Here is a 24,855-nt window from a genome sequence, read left to right on the forward strand (position 1 = left end):
TATGATCTAATTGGTCTCTATTAGATTATTAAGCTCCCAGGAGAAAGTTAGTGGTGTTATCCAAAACCAGAATCAAACCCTGAACTAATTTTTTAAAAATCCCTATTGTTAAAGATTCTGCCATCAATGACACATTTGCTATCTGTTCCTTGAGCCTTAAAGTTATAATCATATCATAAAGGTAGAAGACTAATTATTCCTTTCTTGGGTTGAACATCTTTAAAGACTAAGTAGAGGGGAAACAGGCTTTTGCAATTCACTTAAGCCTTAGTTTCATATTTGGGGGTGAGAATGATTATGTTCATATGTAATGTAGATAAAAATGAGGAGGAAAACCTGTGCCCCATCCACACATCAGAGGCAAATCCTATAGACCTCAAGGGAAGGAAAACATAACCCGTTAGCCAAATAATAACTTTGAAGTAGATTTCAAAGTGGAGAGAAAAACTGGGAAACAATTCATACAAGATTTTGCTCCTGGGGAGAAATTCACATTTTCCAGGCTTGCAGAGAGCATGCCAACCAAACACCACTGGGCTAAAGCACAACTGATAGGGGACTTCTAGTTCTTACAAATCTATAGATGAAAAAACGATGCGCCCAGTTAGAGAGGAGAAAGGTCCTATAAGGACAACAAGCTGTAAAGTCACACTTCTGGCAAGACTGGATATGCAAACCATCTCCGATAGAGAAATCCTCAGGCAAGCCTTGTCCTTAGCCAAAGAGACTACAAACCAGAACAACACTTTGCTTGGGTTTAGTTTGAAGGACAGGGGGATATTTGGGTCTATCCCGATTTTATTTGAACATGTTTTTACACCCACTGAACCAAACCAGAGCATGACAAAGCTGTGATTACTTTGCTCCCCACAGAAGGTCAAGCATATTTAAATTAGAGACCGGTTTCCTTTATTCACTGTGAATTTTAAGATGCTGGCCAAGATTCTGGTATTGGAATTGGAGGAAGTGTGGCAGGGATTATAGTCTTTGACTGATATGGTGGTAATTTAAAAAGTGGAGGCAAGACAAGCACACCTATTGAAATACTTTACACAGAAGCTGGAAGGATATGAGGGAAATATCGGGAACCAAATGAACCACAATTTCTTTGTATTTTTAGAATAGTTTATGGCTAAACTGAGTGGGAAGGCGCATTTTATGGGTAACATACTTTTGACTGGCTAGAGAATCAAGCCTAGACCACAGAAGGGAGAACCCAGGCAGCTGGAGCCAGCAAGTCACCTGCCATTCCTGGCAATTCTCATGGGAATTGCAGTTGGGGCTCCAAGAACCTAACAAACACAGCCTCTTCTCTCAGCCAGTGCTGCCTTTGGACCCCAGCCAGAGGGGCCCCCCCATTCTGGCCCCTTACCAGCTCTGCCCTCCCCACAGGACCAACGGGGATATCTGCCTACTTCCCACCACCTCTTTCTAGGCCTTGCTCTTTGTACGCTGAGACTACATTAAGATTAATGTTGACTACTGTTGCCCTAGTCTGTCTTCTGCTGCAGGAACCTCTCTCAGCTACAGCAACTTCTTGGGAAACTTTCATTTTTAAGGGACCATGCTGACTCACCTCCTCTGGATGACGAAATAGGAAAATCCACAATTACTGTGTAGGAATCTGCAGTGGTTCGTATCTACGACATGAAGGTAGCATGGAGGAACGGCAGGCAGGCTGCCGGAGAGACCGACACTACTGGCCGGAACAACAAGCGTTAATCTACCTGCAAAATAAGCCTCTGAGGAGCCTGTTCTGCTCTCCTTAAAGGTGTTGTCAAGCCATTTGGCCATTCTGCCTGCAGCCCCTCCATTGAGCGTTCTACCACAACTGGTAGCTATAATTACCCGCAAAGGCCAAAAATGAGCTTATAGTTCACAACCTCCACGTGAGATGATCAGGAAGGCTTGATCAAGAATTTTGTGAAACTATTCCAGAGGAAGAATATCTTGATCATGGTGGAATTCTTTCCAAAGTGCCTTCACATGTTTTTAGTGTCAATCTCTAACTTCTGCTGCTATATGCTACTTATTCACACACAGCAAGCCGGTAGCCGGTTTCTACTGTTTATGATAGGAGACCTGCATCTGCGTTTGAAGACCTTGTCAAAACTAGGCTGCCAGCCCTTAAGCCTTGATGAAGAATTCCTATTGGCAGCTGAGGATGGCCTAAGGTGGGCTGAGGGAGAAAACGAACCATCGCTCAGTAAGCTGTTTACGTGCCCACAACTGGAGCCACCTGTGACCGCCCAGTATTAATTGTGGTACTAGCTCAAGATAAATGTCTTTATGCAAACTTAAGCGTTTATAAGATCAACCTACATCTTGAAATAGTTGTTACTGGTTGACTGCCTACCGTGTACCAGGTTCTGTGTTAAGATCTTTGCATATATTATCACATTTAAGTTCTCATAAAAACACATAACAACAGCTAACACTTATTTAATCATCACTGTATGACAGACTGTATAGACAGCTTTGCATACACATCTCAACCCTGATTATACCATTTAATGTGGCTGTTACTATTATTCTTCTCTAACAAAACAGGAAACTGGGCTATAGTCAGAGTGGGAAACATGAACTTGTCACATAGTCAGTAACCGAGACGGTCCTCCAGAGCTTGTGCTTCTAGCCACTTCACAGAGATGCCTCTCTGTCAGATGGTTGGACTGGTTGCCATCACTTTACCATTCGGCATGCAACTTTTCTCAAGGCCACAATGTTAGGAAATGGTAAAGAGCATGATGGGTGCATCTCTCTCAAACCCTGGGCCTGCTTTGCCAGTTCACCAATTGCTTTCCTGTTCTAGAGAGTTCTGTTTATATATGTTCTTCAATAGTCTGTATGTAAGGTTTAAAATTTTTAAAGAAATTATAGAGCAGGGGAAAATGAGGGTTTCTGCTACTGTCAATGAAGCAATGGAATCTGAATTATGCAATATTGAGCCTTAAGATGAGCCAGCAAATCATTCCTACCTAAATCAGCTGAGAACCTTCTCCCTAAAGGGAGGCTTGGTCCTGGTAGAGCCACAGAACACTTCTTTTGGATCACATACTTTTCTTTATACTGTTCTGTATTTTCTAAATTTTCTACAATGAAAGTGTTACTTTTTAAACTAAATGGTCACAGATAATGCTGAATACATTCTCATGTTAAACATTCCACACAAAGCCCTTCCCTTAAACTCTCACCTTCCACTCCCCTATTCTAGACCTCCTTTCTAGAGGTAATCATAATTTATAAGTTTGTATGAATTCCTTTGCATGACGGACTGCACTGTCCTATAAAGAAATCACTACCCATACGTGGCTATTGAACACTTGAAATGCCCTAGTTCAAATTGAAATCTACTTGTAAGCATAAAATACACATGAAATTTCAAGACCAAATATGAAAAGGAGTGTAAAATAACCTCATATAATTTTTACACTGATCACATGTTGAAATGACAATATTTTAGATGCACTGAGTTAAATAAATCAAAATAAATAAAGTGTAGTATTAAATTAATGTCATGTTTCTTTTGATCTTTTTAAATATAGGTACTAGAAAATGTGGCTTAAATTATATTTCTATTGGCCAGAACTGCTCTGGAGTCTAGATCACTTTTAGTATGTTTACATACTTACAGATAGAAATATATAGTTTTTGTATGCATTACTTTCACACTTGGACTAAAAATTTTTTTCTTAAGAGTATAATCTTGAAATGCATTGAGCATTAAATTAATTCCTTTTTCCCTTCCTTTCTCTTCCCCACCCTACCCACCACCTCCAACACACATACTTCTTGACAACCAAAAAAGTCTCAGAGTGAAGAAAGCAATAATTATTCTTGACCATACAAATGCTGAAGTGGGAACACCTGATAACTGGATTAAGTCAACCCAGGCACAGATTAACAAAAGGGTATCTCCTTTTTGGATAAAAGAAAGTGCTAGTCAATGGAGGAAGGCTTTAGAGTTAGTGGGTCCCAGACAAAAGACATAGGAAATAGCTACATTTGCCAAAAATGACCAGTAGTTATTTTTAAATAACTAGATCCAAATTTGTTATTCTTGTCATCTATTCCTCTCAGATTTTTTTTTTCCGGAAAGTGTAGTTCCATTACTTTATGTTGGGTGACTATGTACTACTAACTACTTTTCCATTTGATCAATATTGTCTATAAAGCACCACCTCAGTTCAGCTACTGATAGTTGCTGGAAATAAATGCTGACATATGTGACCACCTCTGACTTGTTGAAGGCTATAAGGTACCCAAAATTTTTGTTTGGTCTAAGCAAATATCTAAAAGTGCATCTAGTTCAGAAGATCCTGCAAGGAAATGACCCCAAACAGGTGTCTGTTCTCCCCCACTTAAAAAATGCCTGCCTGCATACACATAAACAATTGATACACACCACACTGTTCTAAGTGAACTGGGAACACGTTCACATGCAGCATTCTTGTGTTAGGCTGGAAGGGTGTTTACCATGTTTTAGCAAGGCCTTAGCACATGCAACACATTAGCAATTATTACTTGGCCTCAGTGTAGAACCTCCTTGAGGGCAGAGGAGAGAAAAAGAACATTAGGCATGAGCAGAGGTGCTGTGATAACTCATTATTTTCATTCCCATGAGTGCTCCTTGGTGCTCTGTCCCATTTACGTCCCTCTGGTTACGTGCTACCTTGATAAAGGACGGTAGTTGAATACCTGTTTTCCTTTGCCCCCCTCTTGCTGCCCTGACAAACTTCCCAATGACTAAAATGAGGCCATCCAGGGGAGGAGCTCCAAAATTTTCTTCTAGTTGGTAATTCTGCTTGTCTAACAAATCAAAATTTCCTTGAACAGATTTCATGGGGGCTGCTCCATTTCGATAGGGCATTGGAAAAGCGTTTCTTCTCTTTTCTTCCTATTCCTTATCACCTTTTTCCTTCATTCAAGGAAATAGAAAACAAAACAGAAACAAAGACCAGGGCAATACAATTGTCAATCTTTTCCAAAATGCTCTATATATCACTTTAATTAAGGCAACTTTTTGAAACTTAAAAAAAAAAATCATGCTTAATTAGGATTGACTTCATCTGAGTGGAGAGCATCTGCTGAAGCAGCCCAACCCTGCCCCCCTTGGGTCTTGGCAGCTACAGGTGAGCTGGGCCCCCTTCTCCTTTCCCACACCCCTGCTTAGGAAGTTGCCAGGGAGCTCTCAGGCAGTATCAGCAGGCAGGAAGCAGGGTGGGAGTGAGGGGGGTCTCCACCCATTAGCAGCTGCTTAAGTAGTAGGCAGGGGAACTATTCTACAGAGAACTTCAGGTCAGCAGATACTCCAAGGCAATTTATACCACATGCTACCCAGTTGTGGAATTAAATTAAAATGCTGAGGAAGGACCTGGAATGCCAATCTCCTTTTCTCCCTACCTTGTGCTTGGCACCCAAAAGAATAAAACAAGAACAGTTGGACTTGGGGGTTTTAAGGGAATTATTAGGCAACTGGGAGGAAGTGAAGGCAGCATACACCAAGGGAAGCTGTCTTCATGGAACATCATGTACCAGTGATTAAATGTCAGGACCCATCATTGTCCAAGGGGTGACGTCTATACAGGTTTAGTAACTTGCTCATTCCAATTAAACCAAAAGACAAGCTTGACAGATTATCAGAATCTTTGGGGGAAGGAGGTGGGTGGAGTGGAGAAAGGAGTGAGGTAATTTTAAAAAATGACTTCATAATTTTTTTAAAAGGCACAATATTCTCACCTCAGTGATGTTTGCTTCAATCTTTTCCAGTATAATATGAAATAGAAGTTTTGCCAAAAGTAGGGAAAACATTTCCAAATAAGTCACTATAGATTACATTACAAATCTAAAATGAAAACAGGTAAACATGTGTTTGCCCATCAGACTTTAGTATATTTTTGTTAACACTTTCCTTGTGGAAGAAATTTGACTTTTTCTTACGCTACTTCCTTAACAATAATTTGCTACAGCTTTAACAAGTAAGAGCTGGCTCATAATTATATATATATATATATATATATATATATATATATATATATATATATATACACCCACTATATATAAAACAATTTTTTATGTTCCCTCACCAATAGGAAAACATTAAGTGATTACCTCTGTAAATTTGTTCCGATTCGCTTGCAAGCCAACCTTTACTACCTCAAAAGGGTTAACCACGATAGCTTCTGTTAGTCCAGATCCTAATCCAGCAATGGCAAATGTCTATAAAAAATGAAATCAATCAATATTTTAAAACAAGTTATGTGTACTAGGTTAAACATCCTACTCGTTACACTCTGCAGCTGAATGTTATGTTGAGAAGGAAGAAACTTACATAAATGCACCATATACCATTACTAAACAGCTTTAGTTCTTGATTAGATGCTGACAATTCATGAAGAAGAAATTACAGAAGCCACAAACCACATCCTAACAATTCAAAATAAAATGTCAAAGCCCCATCAACAACGACTTTTTCCTTAATGAAAAGAAAGGCTTTTTTTAGTGATTTAAGGTGGATACTAAAACATCTGCACATGTAACAATTAAAAGAGAGTTTGGCCTGTAAAAGGAGAGCTTCATTTTTAAAACAGCTAACTTAAATCCTTATTGAGCATCTAAAAAAATTCAAGGAGCAGAATCAAAAATAAAATGTTTATAAAAAGCTGAGTTTCAGGTGACCAAACACTGCAGCTGAAAACATTTAAATGTATAGCCCTGTTGTTAGAGTCACTATTCTAGATAATTAACAAAAAATTTTTATTCATCCTTTCGCTATTTAAAAAAACAGACAACCGCCCTATTCTTCTAGCCATAGAAGCTGAGGAATAAAAGTTGAGATCAGAAATGGCTAGGTTGTTCTGAAGGCTCAGTTAAAATCTAGAACATCAAAGGATGATGTCAGGTTCTTACTTGCTCTCAATTAAGAATTTCTGCAAGAAATTAAAAAAGAACAACTTTCTAGAATTTTCCTCAAAGTAAAATGCTTAAGGGTTTTTCAGAAAATCTGTATCGAAAATAACCAGAACAGGGTCACCTGGGTGGCTCAGTCCATTGAACATCCGACTTCAGCTCAAGTCATGATCTCACGGCTCTGAATTCGAGCCCTGCAACTGGCTCTGTGCTGACAGCTCAGAGCCTGGAGCCTGCTTCGGATTCTGTGTCTCCCTCTCTGTCTGCCCCTCCCCCGCTCGTGTTTTGTCTCTCTCAAAAATAAAATGTTTAAAAAAATTTTTAAAAAGTTAACCAGAACAATTAACACACACACACACACACACACACACACACACACACACACTCCAGAAAAACAAAATGAAATAAAGCCTCAAATCTCCAAAACAGATGCTGAAAAAAAAAATCCTTTAGCGTTGAAGCTCTAATTCCAGAAGAGGTAATAATATATACAACCAAAAGAAGAAAAAAGCCAATGAAGAGCAAAGAACACATAACTCTTACCAGGGGTTTCTAATTTCTTCAAATAGGAGACCAAAAGAGAAAAGAGACAGGAATATTTCATAACCTTGGAAGAAAAGGCAAGATAGAACAAGGGAGCATCCAGAGCCAGGAGGTCTGAGTTTAGGTCCTGGTCGTGCCACTGATTGGATGTATGACCACAGCTGCCATGTACAGTAGTTTGTGCACAGAAAAAGGTGTGTGTGTGTGTGTGTGTGTGTGTGTGTGTGTGCGCATCTGAAATCCAGCCTGCATATCCCACTTGCCAAGCTGGACCTCTGGAGAGGTATCAGTCAGGAGAAAGGGCGCCTTTTCACAACTCACACAAAGGTAACATGTGCTAGCGGCAGCTCTGTGTCTAAATCACTGAACCTTTCATAAGCCATGGTTTTCTCATCTGTAAAATGGGGACAATGATATCTAATCTCCCTAACTCATAAGGGAATTACGAGGATCAAAACAATGTGCGAAGCCCTTTGTAAAGTGCTATACAAAAGCCATTGTTCCTGTTGCACATAAAAATGAAGAAGAAGAATGGGATAGCATACAGATTCAAGGAGAGAGGGAATAATTAATGTTTTCCTTTCATGCCCCTTCATTACGGTTTTAAACATATTTGTATAGGGTAACAGACCAAATATTTTATTCATTTATCTCAGATTTTCATCATGGAAGCCAAAACGTGTGTGTGTGTGTGTGTGTGTGAGACACACACACACACACACACACACACACACACACAAATACTAGTCCCAAACTCTTCTGACTAGGAAAGCTAAAATCCAGATGTTCAGGTTTTTATTACTTACTATATGCAACCTTCCAAGTAATTCACTTTTTTGCTCTTCTATAAAACTCAGCTACATTTGCTGTCAGGACTAGTGTTCAGCAGTCCCTTGTCAAAAGAATTGATCAGCTATCAGCAGATCATGTTACTTAGATTATTCCAGAGACCAGTGGTAATAGTTGGGTTCCCAGCCCCCTAGGCTTTTCATGTGAGAGAACCAGGGGACATTTAAGGGCTGTTTAAGTGTCTAGCTATATCAAAAAGAAGCTGGAATAAATGAGTTCAAGGAAAGAGAAAAACTGCCTACAGTTTGCATGCATTCAGTTATAGTAGCTCGAGTGGCCAAATGCTTTTCTGTTTTAATTCTCAAGAGTGGAGAGAACTGCCGTCCCTCACATGGTACCAATGCTCGACACTGGAACAGCCAGCTGGCCCTCTGGAGACCACATTTTATTGTCTTTTGCTAGGAAGTTTTTAATCCTGTCTTTACCAAGATGTTTTAAATGTTCAGAGTGACATTAAGAGACGACAGTAAGGCATTAAAAAAAATCTTAGCTAATATTAGGACTCATTCTGCCACTTCCTCCATTCAAGGTTACTTCACAGCCAACTTGTCTAGGCAGGAGGCTGGACAAAAAGTCTCCTAACAGGAAGCTTCCTAGAAAAGAGGCATGTATGGTTTTAAAAATAACAGATACTTCTTCTTGGACAGTTTATTTGGCAGAGTAAATATTCTGAAGTGAACCTTTACAAGTTAAGTAACTGAAAAGTTGAAGCTCAGAACACTGCCTCTCTGGTTGAGTTTTGAGGTACATTTGAGAAGATAAACTGGGGGACTTTTCCAGGGGCTGGAAGGTACACTGTCAGTTAGAGGACCAATGCATATGTTGTTTTGCTTTGTTTTCCAGATTTGGTGGGAGAAAAAAATAGTGCATTTTCTCTCTCTTGGGCTCTTGTTGCACACATACTTGTAAAACCCACTTGGTCAATATAATCTGTCTTGTGAAAAGCAGCAAAGTCACCAAGAAGAAGAGGAGTGGCATGGAGAAATGTTCAAATCACCAAACGATTTTCTTGTAATAGCTGAGATGTGTCACTGTTTTTTTTAAGTTTATTTATTTATTTTGAGAGAGAAAGAGAGGGTGGGGGTGGGTTGGGCAGAGAGAGAATCCCAAGCAGGCTCCATGCTGTCAGCACAGCCCAACTTGGGGCTTGATCCCACGAACCATGAGATCATGACCTGAGTTGAAACAGAGTCGGAGGCTTAATCGACTGAGCCACCCAGGCACCCCAACTGAGATGTGTCATTGTAACATCACTGTTCTCAACTACAAAAGGCCCTTCTGCATCTGACTACAGGGTGACTTGAAGTCCTATATTTATTTACTACAGCTTGAGCAAAAGCTGGAAAAGTGACCTGTTAGGAAATGTTTTAGGCATACTGACTTTTGCACAAATAGATACGTCCAGTATATAGGTAAACATATGCATGTTTCGGCTTTAACAGAATCTTTGACAAATGTACTCTTTATTTTATATTCTTGACCATATCTCATATGAGTCCTTCCACACATATTATTGTTGTCATAAATTCATCACCAGGAACTATAAAATAGCCAAATTGTGAGTTATTAGGAAGATGGCTTTCAACAAGTAGCTGAACATTGAATAACTCGAATTCATATTTTAGTAGCTGGGCTTGGGGAATCAAAAGGGTTTTTGTTTCCAGATTTTCCTTTATGAAATAACTCACACACTTAAGTATAATAAATACTCTCACTTACCAATGCTGGTGACAGTGACACATATCCTAGCAATTTCTTGTACTGCTCGAAGGTGAAAAACTGTGAAATAAAACCAAACCCAGAGATTTATAACAATTTCCTGCAACAAACCCTTTAATTGACTCAAATTTCTTTAGTCAATCATTATATTAACCAGCATTTTAGAAAATGATAAACCATCGAACATAGTTTTTAATCTGGTCTCGGGTAGTTACTATTGAATCTTACTTTACCATTGGCATTTTCAAATGCAACTATAATAACCTACAGAAGAGCTGATGGAATCCTTTATAGCAGTAAATGAAGCATACAGCTTCCATTTACCATGACCATTTTCAGTTTCCCCAGACATCAATAGACTTCTTTTTGATGGCAGTGATTCAAAATTATAGGCATAGAGACCTGAAATCTCTGGTCTCCTATGTTTTCTCTCTGAACTGCTTTCCCAGTGAATGCCCAATTTTCTAGCCCACTTGTAAAAGACATCCACTTCTCATCTTTAACTTGAATTTATATTGCTGTGTATCTCTCTTGTTTCATGGAATGTCTAAACACTCACTGATGATGAAGACCGCCTGGTAAAACAGAGAAAGACCTAACGAGGTCAGCTTGTCCATCCTGACTTAAAGCAAGACTGTCTTCAACGTGAATAAAGAAAGAACACTGTTTATTCCTTCCTTTAAAATTTGATGATGATGAAGATTTTGTATATTCCTTCATTAGGTAACATGTAATAGAATTTTCTCTGCAAATAAATTTCTATGGAGGCAAATCTAATCAGACTTCATACAATGTTCCCCAATACATTTCTCTCTTCTGCATTTTGGGCAACGACTCTGCTTGATCATGATGTTTTGCTCCTGGGTGCTCTTTTAGGTAGCTGCCTATATCACTGATAGGGCACAATCTTAGGTCCTGCTAGGGTCTGATTTTTAAGACCCCAGAAATGGCATGGTCTCAAGTGTCTTCTACTCTATACTTTATAATCCAATAAAATGGGGGAAGGAAAAAAAGTGGAATTGGGGGTTAAATAATCCTCTGTTGTTAGAAGGAGGTAGTTCCATAAACATGGCTCCGTGAGTCGTTGGGTAGACCTAAAATCATTTTATCACTGGATAGATTTTGATCCTTTTAAAGACTTAGGAATGACTTGTGTCATGCTTCTATAGCTCAACTATGGATGTAGACTTTTGGAAGGAAAGTTATTGTCTTAGGCTTTAAAGATAAGTTTTTTCCTTCATTTTTTAATGGTCATTATCATCACTATTCTTTGACAGTCACCTTGGTGGGGTTTGAGGGGAGCAGTCCTGGGACTGAATCCTGCCTATGCTACTTAGCTGTGAAAGCATGGGCAAGTCACCTGACCTTTCTAGCCTTGGAGAACACAAAACTTACCTTCTAGAGTATTCCTTAAATAATAGAATTTAAGCGGCGACTGGGTGGTGCAGTTGGTTAAGAATCTGACTCTTGATCTCGACTCAGGTCATGATCTCGCGGTTTGTGAGTTCAGAGCCTGCTTGGGATTCTGTCTCTCCTGCTGTTTGCCCCTCCCCCACTTGTTCTCTCTCTCTCTCTCTCTCTTCCTCAAAATAAATAAATAAAATTAAAAAAAATAACATAACAGAATTTAAGTAAGGTTTTATGACATGCCTGGCATGAAGAGGACTTTTAGAATATCCTAGTTTTTATTCTCTTTCTTTACTTTGACTAATAAAGAAGCCACAGATCCTTAGTATCCTTAGTTATTTGTATCACCCATGATAGCCAGCTGTGGTCCAGAAAACATGCTAAGGCCTTTGCATGTGCTACTGCATCGAACCCATACAAACCCATCAGGCAACAGGGTATACTAAACTATGATTCTCATTTTGTAGACACATGTCCTGCAGCTAGTGAGTGGAAGGACTGACACTCCCCTCCATAACTGCAAAGGCTGTGTATACTCTCAACCACAATACGTGCTCACTCATCGCTGAGCCGTGATTGTTGACAGTTTGGGATTCTCTGCCCTTGAGTTTTCTTGCTGTTGAGGTCTTGCCTTCCCTGACCCTAGAAGCCCACAGTTCCTCAATGCAGAAGATTTCAAACTTTTCTGACCACAATCTAGGTAAAAAGTATTTATGTAACACTAACACACATACACGCACACACACACACACACACACGCACGTGCACGCACGAATGCAGTATACGCTTATATTAACTGAAACAAAATATTGCTATAAAACAATGTTTACCCCTTCACTATGTGTAATGCACTATGTTTCTATTCTGTTTCATGAAAAAAAATTCTGGTCATGACCCATTAAATCTAGTAACCCACTAAGTTGATTTTAGGACTCATGTGTCATGGCCCACATTTGAAAAAACTGAACATTGGGTTCAAGGAAGTTCTGGGATGGATGGACCTCACAAGAGGCCTCACTACGTGGTTCCCTTCCGCTGTGAGGAGGTGGTTTTGATTTTTGTCTTTCTTCCTTCCTTCCCTTCCCTCCCTCCCTCCCTCCCTTTCTTTCTTTCTTTCTTTCTTTCTTTCTTTCTTTCTTTCTCTCTCTTTCTTTCCAATTTTCTGTAATTACGAAGGATTAAGGACCATATTGGGATCTCAAGGGAGAAGTCTGGGGATTTGGACTTGGCCTGTCACTGTAGCAATTCTCACAGGGAATCCCAAGTCTATGTGTTGGGGCAATTTTAGGCTCTTCATTTCCCCATCTCTAAAATTGTTTTTAAAAACCAAACTACTATTAATTAGCTGATTGGTGCTCATCATACTTTTCTGGAAACTTTCAGTGAATGGCTAGGATGAAATGATTCTGGTTCCAGAGAATAAAGAAGCCCCATAGATCATAGTGATGAATTGTTAATGTACTGAATTCAAAAGTAATGAACAATATATTATCATATATTCTAATAAGCAGATAGTGCTTCAAATAAATAATACAGGATCTTAAGGAAGGAAAAGCTAAAATCTTTTAAAACAAAGTTTCAGTAATAGTAAAATTATGTAAATGTCATTACTACAGTCTGAAACCAATATTTACTAAAAAAAACATTCATTCATTCAACAAATATTTACTGAATGTCTCCCATGTTCAAAGATTAGAAGATATCATGCCAGAACTGTATTCTTAGGAACTAGGAGATTAGCTATTATTTTAATTCCTCTCTATACAACACTACTGCTTTATGGCTTTCATGATACTTCTCGGTAATTTCTCATTCACAACACTGATCAATGCATAGATGTGATAAAAGTACCCTATCATGTGAGATATGAGGTTACCCTCTAAGGATGCAATTAGGGGGGTCAACATGTAATAAAGTTACCTCCCCAAAGTCATACTGAAGTGTGAATGAAGAGTTTTGAAAACATTCATATCCAATCAAGTTTTTGGGAATTCTGAATATAAAATCTGGAATCCAAATGAATTATGTCATTTATAACCTATGTACTGGAATCAGAAGTTGATAGTCTCACCTAGGGAGAGGGGCACAAGCCATACAGTCTACGGAGAAGTGTCAGGTTGTGGTTTGGCAGGGGAGGTTGGTACCATTTGCCTGGGTGACACAGCCCTCCAGCACTTTTCCCTTTGCTTTATCTCATGCTCACTAAGCAGTCTGATGACTAACCTGACCTCCCAGGTATTCTGTTCAGGGATGCAGTTCAATTACATGCAAACAGTCTGATCCGCTTGGATCTTGCTTTTAACTACCTAAGCAGTGCTCAGACTAGGGCTGATTATTCCCCGCTATTGAGGCAAACCCCTTCTGAGTACTCCTCTTAATGCCCTGTGCATTTGGAGGCCCTTCAGTTTGGCTGGTGGAAACAGGTACCATTCCCAGCCCTATGTGCTTGCCAAGCACTGTTCCCCCTAATGCTCTGTACATCTTTCCCAAGCCTTGCTAGTTTTCTTACATGCATGTACTCATTGGTTCTCACCTGAGTATCTACAGGGTCCCTCTGCAGGTCATAGGAGCTCTCTCTTTTTCTGGTACTCTGTCCTGTGAACTCTAGCTGCTTTGCCCTCTCCAGCCCATCAGCTGTCTCTCATCCCAGGGAGTACACTGGGCTCTCCTTACATCTCCCCTGCATGACCTAGGTGTGGCAAACCTCTCAAGGCGGTAAGTTGGGGCAAACCATAGAGCTCATCTCGTTTGTTTCCTGTGTCTCTGTCCTTCCTTGTCTGATGTCCAGTGTCTTGAAAATTGTGGTTTCATATATTTTGTTCATTTTTATTGTTGCTGTTTCAGGCAGGAGAGTAAAATCTGGTCTCTGTTACTCTATCTTGGCTGGAAATGGAAGTCTTGGTATTCCAGAGACTGAATAGTAGACATGGGAATTTTGGGGAATAGGATAGGAATGTCTCCTGTTATAAATCAATACACTTTTTGTTTCTCTCTATATATGTTTCATTTGTGCATCTAACATTGACTGAGTATCCAGTATGTGTAGACACCATGGCAGGTATAGGGATCGTGGTGAACAGCCTTCACAATTTATATTCTTTCATGAGTCTGGTTAGTATTAGGCAATCCTTGAGAGTCTGTTCATGGAAAAACGGTGTTTCTAGACTTGTGAATCTCAAGACCAGACCCTGGAACCTGGAATGTGGTGCTTCCCATGTCCGAGGGACCAGTTGGTATCTTTCCGAGGTCTTTATTTCCTTCTGCTAACTGCAATACTAATTCTGTCTTAATTTGTGAAAGGGGGAAGTTTGATTTATTTAGCATCGATGAGTCTTCTTATTTTAATGATGAATCTCATTTCAAAGAATAAAGTACAGAAAACTTAACATTATTTCTGATTATAATAATGATTGTAATTGAAGTTTCAGTACCAAGGAATACATACATACATATATATTCACAGACCATATGTACATATACATATGTATGTGTGCATGCATGTGTGGGTATATTTATATATATACATATATATGGTCTGTGCATATTTTTTCGGAAGTGAACTTTGATGATATACAATGAAGCAGTTTATGATGTATGAAATCATTACAATCAGATGATCACTTTTCTCACAAATTCTAAGATAAATATCTATAAAACAAATGTTTTCATGAATCGTATTGAAAAACTAGTGCTATCCATCTGGCAAAGATACACTTAACTCCAAGTTATACTTAAAAAGCCAATGCACTTACCATATGTCTCAATAATTTTAAGGTAAAATTGACTTGAAACAAGATGTCTGGGACACATATACCATATCCAGTTGCCCAAAAGTTCATCTGTTAACCATTGTTCTGGCAAGGAGCATTGCTTTTTTTTTTTTTTTTAAGTAGAGACTAACTCAGTTTTGTAAAGCTCAACTTTTTTTTTTCTTACATAAAAGACTGTTCAACACTGATAAAATTTAATCCCTTTCAAATTTAAATTAAATTTGTCTCCAATATACAGTCTTAAGGAAAAATATTCCAGGAAAAAATTTAAGTATAATTTACTCCATTTATACTGTAAAACACTGAACAAATGAATATATTATTCCATGGAGACAAAGTGACTTTCCTTTTGAAAGGAACTCCGCTCTGTTTGTTTACTTGGGCAATCTTTTATCAAGTGAAGCCATTTCATAATTCAAGTCAGCCCTCTTGTGTACTTTGGTGAACTTCTTCCAGATTCTTTACTGTGATTCAGATCCTTATAATGAAATTTGTGTTGAAGTAATAATATAAGATCACAAAAAGTACGGCAACAAAGGGGATAAATTTATAGAGAAGTATGTTTTAAAGCTTTGTTTTCTAAATTCTAGACTCGAATTAAATCCTATTAAATTACTATTTTGACATAATGTAAAAGTTTGGTGTCTGTATATCTGTTATTTTCTCCTAAATGTTAACTTACCCTCTTACGTTACTGAGTAAAAGTATATAAACTGTCCCTTGTTACCTTTCAGGAATATTGGGAATACATATTGAATAATGTATGTGAAAAAAGCTTTATGTCATTAGTTGGAAAGGAAGTCTTTCGGTCTAAGTGTATGTTATCCTTCTTATGGAAAGACAAAGCCGTATTTGGTGATGTCACTGGTCTGGGAGAGGGGGCACTGCCAGCCAGAGTCACTGTGATCAGGAATTCTATCCGAGAGAACATATATCAAAGACTGATCAGATTTAGTTCTTTCTACCCTGGGGGTCCTGCCAGATCTCCATGTTCCCATCCAGATACTGAACCAGTAAGTAGTACATAAACCTCCATAGTTATGTGGTTAAAGAATGGAAATCGGCGTAGTGGAAGTAATAATTTTGTAAAAACCAGAATAGAGAATTTTAACAGAGGAGACTGGGGTTGGGAGGCGGGGAGGAAATGAAGTTAGCATGCCAAATAAATGTGTTATACGAGAATCATATACAAAGAAATATACTCTATTAGTTTGCTCTGTTCATAAAATGGAACTGGTTTAGGGAAAAAGGTTTTTCTACCACTCTTCCCTCCTCTCCCTCTCTCTCTAATAATTATTGCTCCCAAGGAAAATTTATGAATTGCTTTGAAAAAATGTCCAAGCTATTTTGTGGCCGCTGTGGTTCAATTACATGAATTTCATTCACCACTGTAATTTTTGTATAATTTCCTCATCAGAAGGGAGTGCCTTTACCTGAAAAAAAAAATCCACAAACCAATATTTGAGAGAGTGACCACACCTAATTATAATAAAAGTTATGTTATAATTTCCACATTAAAATTTTTACCATCTTATGTTCAGTTCACATTAATGTCCCATAGTTTGTTGTGGGATGTTTTAGGGCTGAAGGTGTTACTGCAGTCTATTTTCCCTTGGTGGAAAGGTATACAGAGCTTACCTTCACTGCTCTTTTTGGTGTTTCAGCCAAGATGGGTGGCAGAATTCCCTTGTAAAAACCGAACAGCCTATTGGAGAAATAAAAGATTTTATGTAAAGGAACCAGGCAACAGGTAATTCTGCCTTTGTTTATGGACAAAACAACTAATCTTAAAGTATTCCCAATTATTCAATGTAGGACCCCAATCATGAAGTCCTCTCTTGTTTTAATTCTGAAGTGCAGAGATTATGAATTCTAAATTTTTTAGCACTATGAAATTCAGAAGAATAAATGATACTGAGACTGGAATCCCTAGGTACATTGCTAAACACAACAATGAGTTGTACCTTACAGATGAACTTGACCTTACTCACTGTAAGCAATCTTGAATTTTTTCCCTCAGTTGTATGGTAGGTAGCTTCAAGCTGTCAACAGTTGTGCATTTTCTCCCTTTTTACCAAATGAGGTTAGAGCTATACCTAAGACCTGAGCCCACTAGACCAGAAATTCCTGAGCTACCAAGGGACACAAATCCTTAATTTTAGCTTTACTAACACAAAGGAACTAACAAGCTCTATGGCCATGGAATCTGGGCTCCCAGCCTTGTCCTGAGTTAGTCATAATTTTTTAACTTCCTTGATGGAGATAGAAGGTCAGGGACATATGTTGCTGACAGAAGAAATGTCAAACTTGCTTGCTGACATGCAGTCTTAACAGTACCCGAGATGACACTGTTGTTGCCAATGCTGAGGGACTTGTCATATATTCAAATGTTTTTAGAAACAAACAAAAAAACAAAACCAAGAACGAGTGCCATATGCTTAATATAAGGTTCATAAAATGTCACCACTTATTTCATATTAGATTTTAAGATCCAAAATTTTCAATTTTGTCTGCCTGGAAAAAATTATATATGCCATACACTCATTTCTTTTTTTTCTGTTTTCTGTTTTCTTTTTAAGTAGGCTTCCCGCCCAACATGGGGCTTGAACTCATGACCCTAGGATCAAGAATCAGGTGCCCTACCAACTGAGCCAGCCAGGTACCCCTGCCATTTACTCACCTTAAACCTGAAATACATAAATAGAATATTCCTCATTCTTTTCTGAGATAATCAGTTTTCTTTCTTTTTTAAAAAATATCTTTTAATGTTTACTCATTTTTGAGAGAGAGAGAGAGAGAGAGAGAGAAAGAGAGAGAGAGAGAGAGAGAGAGAGAGCATGAGCGGCAGAGGGGCAGAGAGAGAGGGAGACACAGAATCTGAAGCAGGCTCCAGGCTCCAGGCTGTCAGGGCAGAGCCAGAGGTGAGACTTGAACCCACAAAATCATGACCTGAGGTGAAGTTGGAGGCTTAACTGACTGAGCCGCCCAGGTGCCTTGATAATCAATCTTCTTGATGAACCCATATGTGAGTACAGAAAAGGGCAGGACTCAAGTGTGTGCATTTTAGGATGTCCATTTAACATGGGTCTGGAGCTTCTCTGACCCTTCAAGCTTCACTGCAACTTTCTCTCTCTCTCTTTTTTTTCATTTTTTAAAAATGTTTTATTTATTTTTGAGACAGAGGGAGACAGAGTGTGAGCAGGGGAGGGGCAGAGAGAAAGCGAGACACAGAATCCGAAGCAGGCTCCAGGCTCCAAGCTGTCAGCACAGAGCCCGACGCGGGGCTCGAACTCACAAACTGCAAGATCATGACCTGAGCCACAGTTGGACGCTTAACCTACTGAGCCACCCAGGTGACCCTCTTTTTTTTTTTTTTTTAAGTTTCTTTGAGAGACACAGAGACAGAGCAAGTGGGGGAGGGGCAGAGAGAGAGGGAGAGAGAGAGAATCCCAAGCAGGCTCTGTGCTGCCAGTGCAGAGCCCCACTTGGGGCTCAAATACCCAAAACCGTGAGATCATGACCTGAAAGGAAAACCAAGAGTCTGACACTTAACCAACTGAACCACCCAGGCATCCCTCACCCCAACATTCTTACATTGGGTTCTGCTTCTAGCTGTGCTTCTGGAATAAGAAAGTTAAGAAATTATTTAGCCTAATCCACTTTGCCACCCAAACCAATGTGGTGAACTCTTGCTCTTCCTTGATTCACTGGCTTATAGAGCATACTACAATTAGGAAAGCAAAGGGCTTGTTTTACAGCTTCTAACTTGATAGCTCCTTGAGGGCTGAGTGTGCATTAGTGTGCTTACCCCCAGAGTGATGTGTATATGTAACCAGGACACAAATGTTTGTTAAGCATATGGATTTCATAAAGAGGAAGAAAGGAATCAAATGATCCCCTGATATGGGCTTCTCTACCCTCTGTTTTTTAAAAAAAAAATGTTTATTTATTTGTTTTAGAGAGAAAGAGAGAGAGAGAGCATGAGTAGGAGAGGGGCAGAGAGAGAGTGTGAGAGAGAATCCTAAGCAGGTTCTATGCCTCCAGCACAGAGCCCAAAGCTGGGCTCAAACCCACAAACCATATCATGACCTGAGCCAAAATTAAGAGTCAGATGCTCAAATGAGTTGCCCAGGTGCTCTGTCTAACCTCTGTTTTTGACTTAATGGATAGTGTTAGATTTATGAATAGGAAATAAAGCAGACATGTGATTTGAAGAACCATGGAAATTCATACTCCTACCTCCTTTCCATTCCAATTTCAACTACTGACACCTGAAATTCACTTCTAAAATTTAACCATTCTTTATCATTTAAATTTCATTAGATATTAATTATCACATAATTTTCAGCATGAGAGTGACTAAGCATAGCTTTGGTCTTCCTAGAAGGTAAATGTGATTTTCTTGAGCAGAAGTTCTATATTTCTTTTTTTTTTCCAATATATGAAATTTATTGTCAAATTGGTTTCCATACAACACACAGTGCTCATCCCAAAAGGTGCCCTCCTCAATACCCATCCCCCACCCTCCCCTCCCTCCCACCCTCCATCAACCCTCAGTTTGTTCTCAGTTTTTAACAGTCTCTTATGCTTTGGCTCCCTCCCACTCTAACCTCTTTTTTTTTTTTTTTTCCTTCCCCTCCCCCATGGGTTTCTGTTAAGCTTCTCAGGATCCACATAAGAGTGAAACCATATGGTATCTGTCTTTCTCTGTATGGCTTATTTCACTTAGCATCACACTCTCCAATTCCATCCACGTTGCTACAAAAGGCCATATTTCATTCTTTCTCATTGCCACATAGTATTCGAAGTTCTATATTTCTAATGAAAGACATTAGTTCTGTTCTTTCTGTGCTGAGTTTTCCATATCTGGAAGATTATGCCTGGTTTGGGGGAAAAATTAAGAACTTTGAAGTAAGTAATGCTTCCATAACTGAGTGTTCCTGTTAATAACAGAGGTACTTGAAAACCCATAGAACAGAGAACAGTTATAGGAAGAACACTTGCTCAGCCTGGAGAAGAACAATCATAGGGAGAAACATAATGAACGTGATGATCTCTTGAAAGGTGAGCATGCAGGAATGAGATCGGATTTTTCTGTTTGTTTCCAGGTGGTAGAACTAGGACCAACAGGTGGAAGCAAGAAAAGACAAATTATTGGCCCAGTAGGAGCTTAATACAAGGAAGTACTCCTAATAGTCAGAATTATCTGGACATAGAATGGTCTCTCCTGAAAAATGATGAGTTCTCCTTCATTGTATGTGGTCAAGCAGTCTGGATGGCCACTTGTAATGGATGCCAGAGATGGGATATACACAGCAACAGATGAACTTGCTCACCCTCAAGACGGGTCCACTCCAACCCTCAGATTTTGTTGTTCTAAGAAAAATAACAGGAGGATATGGGAAAGTGCTTTCCTGAAGAGAAAACCCTGCCTTACTTCAAACTTTTGCCTAAAGTAGAGCACTGCTTCTCTGAAGGAGGACAGAAATCTTATAAGTAACACAGAAGGTCTTCATTTTAAAAATGATGGGAGAAAATATTAAAAAGAGGTGTAAGGCAGGAGGGAAGAGAGGCAGCTGGGAGAACCATAAGGATTTAATCCGAAAACTGCTGGGAGGTCCAGAGCCCTCTGCTTCAAGTTGGCGATGCTTCCTTGATGTGCCCTCCTTCCCTTCTCTCTGCTCAGTTCCTTTCATGTGTAATCATCCTCCACCACCCCTACCGCCTCCAGCCATCCCACCATCCTAAACTTTCTAACAGCGAATGAACAGTTTTAATGGGAAATTCTTAAGGACCATCTTTTGCTGGCAAATGGGAATTTAGATCTATTTCCTTGCATTGTTTTCACAGTATATCCATGCAATAGTGGACATCTATGGATTAGTCAGGCCGGCACCTCTTCTGCTGAGAACTGCCCCGCCCAATTTTTTTAAAACACTGGAAGCAACACATTAGTACAGTATGACACTGCTTGTAGGCAGCCATTGATTGGGCATCTCACCAATGGATCCAAATGGTATTCCATCTCTTTGCCCCCTGATCCAAGCTAGACCTAGCAGAGTTCTTCAGGATTTGGGAATAGAACTGAACAGGTCAGTCTCGCCCTGTGTGGTTGACACTCCAAGATACAAAGGTAGCATGTCGATGGTACTCATGTTTTCTGTCATTTGGAGGAGGTCAATATGCAGTGATAAAAAAGAAGGAAGCTACTGTTCAAGGAAGCACGGAAGCAGGATGGAGAACAGAAGATCTGGTACTGTATGACCCTGCCGCCAGCAGCTCTTTTTCTTTTTTTTAAACACTGGCTTTATTTTTTCAGGGGGGGGGGAGAGGAAGAGGGGGAAAGAGAGAGAAAGGGTGGGGGAGAGAGAGAGAGAGAGAAAGAGAGAGAGAGAGCGAGAGAGAGAGAATATCCCAAGCTGGCTCCACTGTCAGCACAGAGCCTGATGTGGGGTTTGATCTCACGACCCTGGGATCATGATCTGAGCTGAAATCAAGAGTCGGACGCTCAACCGACTGAGCCACCCAGGTGCTCCAAGCATTTCCTTATGCTTAGTTACATCTCAGTCCTTATTGAATACTGGCATTTCCCTTTGCTTTTCATTCTTTAAGATACCCAGTATCATTTAGAATAAATTCCTTTTTTTTTTTTACCTAAATTATTTTGAGTGGGGTTTATTATTTATAACCCAAAGTCCTGGATCCAGAAAGTAAGTTTCATGACCCCTACAGCCAAAGTGGCTGCTACAGCATCTCCATACCATGCATGCCCTCTCACATGAAGAGCCTTTTTGTCAGTGAAGATTGGCACTTGGGCCAATCAGAAGAGTTACACCCAAAATTCGAAAAGGAGAATGTGGTAGGCAAGGGCTCAAGCTGATGAGCTACTTTTTTACTTGATTAGATAATTACTGGAAGTTTTCCTAAGGTAAGGTATGGTATACAGATTCTAAGAAACAAAAAGGAATTGTAATGTTTTATGAAGGAGATAAACTTCTTTTTTTTCTGCCAAAGAACTAATCTTTATACCCACATGTACTATTCACTCTGCCAACTTTTTCCCGTGTTCATGTAGTTTTGGCTGCACTCTACAGAGCATGTGGCTTACCAAGACAATAACTAGGGAAGTTAGGAGATTTGTGCCACCAATAGCAACATGCTTTATCCGGCTTACTTCTCAAGAAGCAGGCTGACACATCCAGTCTTCTCCCCAGATGAAGGGAAACTGAGATTCTAATGTATATGTAGCATCAATAGCAGTCCTTTTTCCTGAACAGGTAGGAAAGCCACTATTCTGGCTTTAAGTTTTGACCAACATCAGGCCCACTGGAGAACTCTTTGGAAAGAGGCATAAGAACCAATGTAAGACCTCCCATAACAAAGCAGTATGAACTGTATGGCAGCCCTCACATTTTGTTTCTCAAAGTTGTTACTTCCAAAAGTTGTGAATTTGATTTTACACATCCTGTGTAGGAAAACGTTGACTTGTATGTTTATGGACTTTTGTTGATATTGATACAAGTAAAAACAGCCAAAATTCGTCTAAAGTTTACTATGCAGTAGCCACTCTATTAAGAATAAATGTATGTAGGCATATGGGCATATTTTAACCTCACTCAACTTTCGTAACAATCCTTTGAAGGAGGTATGATTGGTTACTTTCTTCATTTTTCAGGGGATGCCTGCTGTCACATCACTGCCAAAGAGCATACAGTGACTCAAATCAAGTTCCGTTGTCCTCACAGTCCATGTCCTTGACCATGGGGCTACACTCTATTGCAGTTTTTCTTGAAGTAAATTTGTTTTTATAAACATTTTTGAAAAGTTATTTCTGTTGTAAAATGTCTTATTTTAGGAAAAATCAGTTTTTTAGTCCCATTTCCACTCAGTTCTGTTTTAAAGTAATGTGGATCACTACCTGCATAACCGATTGATTTAGGCTGCAATGCACAAGATCATTTTTTGTAAAAGCTTTTGAGTTGTTGATGAAGCATCTGCTAGTTGGACCAGATTTAGAAAAAAAAAAAAAAAAGTAGGCCCAAGGACGAATGTTTCTCCCCGCAGGATAAGAGGCATACCAGGATGATTCTGTCAGTGTGGGAGAAAGACAATACTTCAGTAATAGGAGAAAACATTGAAATATTAATACTATGTATTAAAGTAAAACTGTTATTATCCAAAAAGTCAGTGGGGAGCACTGGTGGTTGCTCACCCAACAGAATTCCCTTGCTGTTCCTTGGGGTGCAAGTATTCACCATCCTCCGCACTCAGGCAAGAAAGCCCTTCTGTAGTCCAGGGGTGAAGCAGAATTCTTCAAGCTAATCACGGTGGTCCCATTCCCTTGCTAATGAATCCTGTCACATCCATGGACATATGATCCAATGCTAGCCCATGAGACCAGTGGTGGGAAGAGAGGAAATGTATGCTGGAAGTCTTGGATTTCCAGCCTAAGGAAAAAAGGCACATGGAAAGACAAGTCCCTCTTCTCTCCTTGTCATTCTAGCTGCATGAGATGCCTGTGTACTGCAGTCAAATGAGATATCATTGCCCACAAACTGAGGAAGCCAGCACAAAGTTGGAAAGGACCTGGGCCTCAATGACATTATTGGACTGTTGAATCAACCAATCCTAGGCATCTGCCTCCAGATTTCTGGTCACGTGAAATTAAAAACAAATCTTTACTATCTGAACTGCTTTCAACTACATCTTCTGTTAACCTACAGCTAAAAGCGTTGAGAAGAACACATACAATGTACTTTTGGTCTCCACTAGCAAATAGCCTTTGACACCCCCATATCTGAAAAAAGTCTTAAATGGTATTTCTTAAGTCATAATCATAGTGAAGGTAGTTGTTGAATGTTACGCAAAGCATTTTGAAGGAGCCTGTGAGAACCATTTTGAGAAATGGTTTTAAATTCTTTCAGGAGCCCATCAGACATTAGAACCCTATCCTATTAGGATGGTTACCTATGAGAGAACCCCATGCCACACATGGAATAAGCTCATAAGCAAATATCAGGATGGGGTTCCAGGTCTCCAAAGCCATTAATGGTGGTTCATATACTAATGAGAGTTGTTGTTCAGAAACATAAGTAGACACAGAGTACTACGATATTGGATCACATTTGTTTTTCATTGTATAATCAAAACAGGCCTTGTATTACTTATGTACATCTATAAAACGAAGATCAAAACTAAATTGCACGTGTTCTTCTCTCAAAGACACAGCTCATACATAGCTTATTTGAAATGCAGATTTGTGCCAAACCTCACAAAATAATTTTACCCCTCATTTCCCCCACCCCCATTTTTGAAGTGCGAAACTATTTAGCATATTGGGTGGTTCCAAGGTCGCAGACCAATCAATGAAAAGATGTTGATTGCTTGAAGCAAGGAGATGTGGAATTTCCTTTGAGTTCCAGTTTGTGTCCCCTCTTGGTGGTTCATTTGTGGCAAGTCACACCCTTGAAGAAGTCTTCCTGCTGTCTCTCATTAGTAGAGTCTAATTTTAGGTTACCTTGTTTAAGGTCCAAACTTTAGATGCCCAAACAGACTAGACAGATCCTTAATTAAACATCTTGTACCTGACAACATCTTTAGACCGTTTGGATGGCTGAAAAAAAGTTACTGGCTCAGTCAGCCTGAAATCTGAAGACTT

General features: G+C 39.5%; 1 protein-coding gene across 1 annotated transcript in view; it reads right to left on the minus strand.

The window, feature by feature from the left end:
• Positions 1 to 24,855, minus strand: part of SLC25A21 (solute carrier family 25 member 21) — a 485,962-nt gene that overhangs the window by 40,256 nt on the left and 420,851 nt on the right. Inside the window, exons 4-6 of the mRNA XM_042943202.1 lie at positions 16,836 to 16,902; positions 10,021 to 10,080; positions 6,112 to 6,219 (exon numbers count right to left, since the gene is read on the minus strand). Of these exons, the coding sequence (XP_042799136.1) occupies positions 6,112 to 6,219; positions 10,021 to 10,080; positions 16,836 to 16,902 (235 nt within the window). The remainder of the gene's footprint in view (positions 1 to 6,111; positions 6,220 to 10,020; positions 10,081 to 16,835; positions 16,903 to 24,855) is intronic.

The sequence above is a fragment of the Panthera leo genome, chromosome B3, assembly GCF_018350215.1.
Source record: "Panthera leo isolate Ple1 chromosome B3, P.leo_Ple1_pat1.1, whole genome shotgun sequence".
Taxonomy (NCBI): domain Eukaryota; kingdom Metazoa; phylum Chordata; class Mammalia; order Carnivora; family Felidae; genus Panthera; species Panthera leo.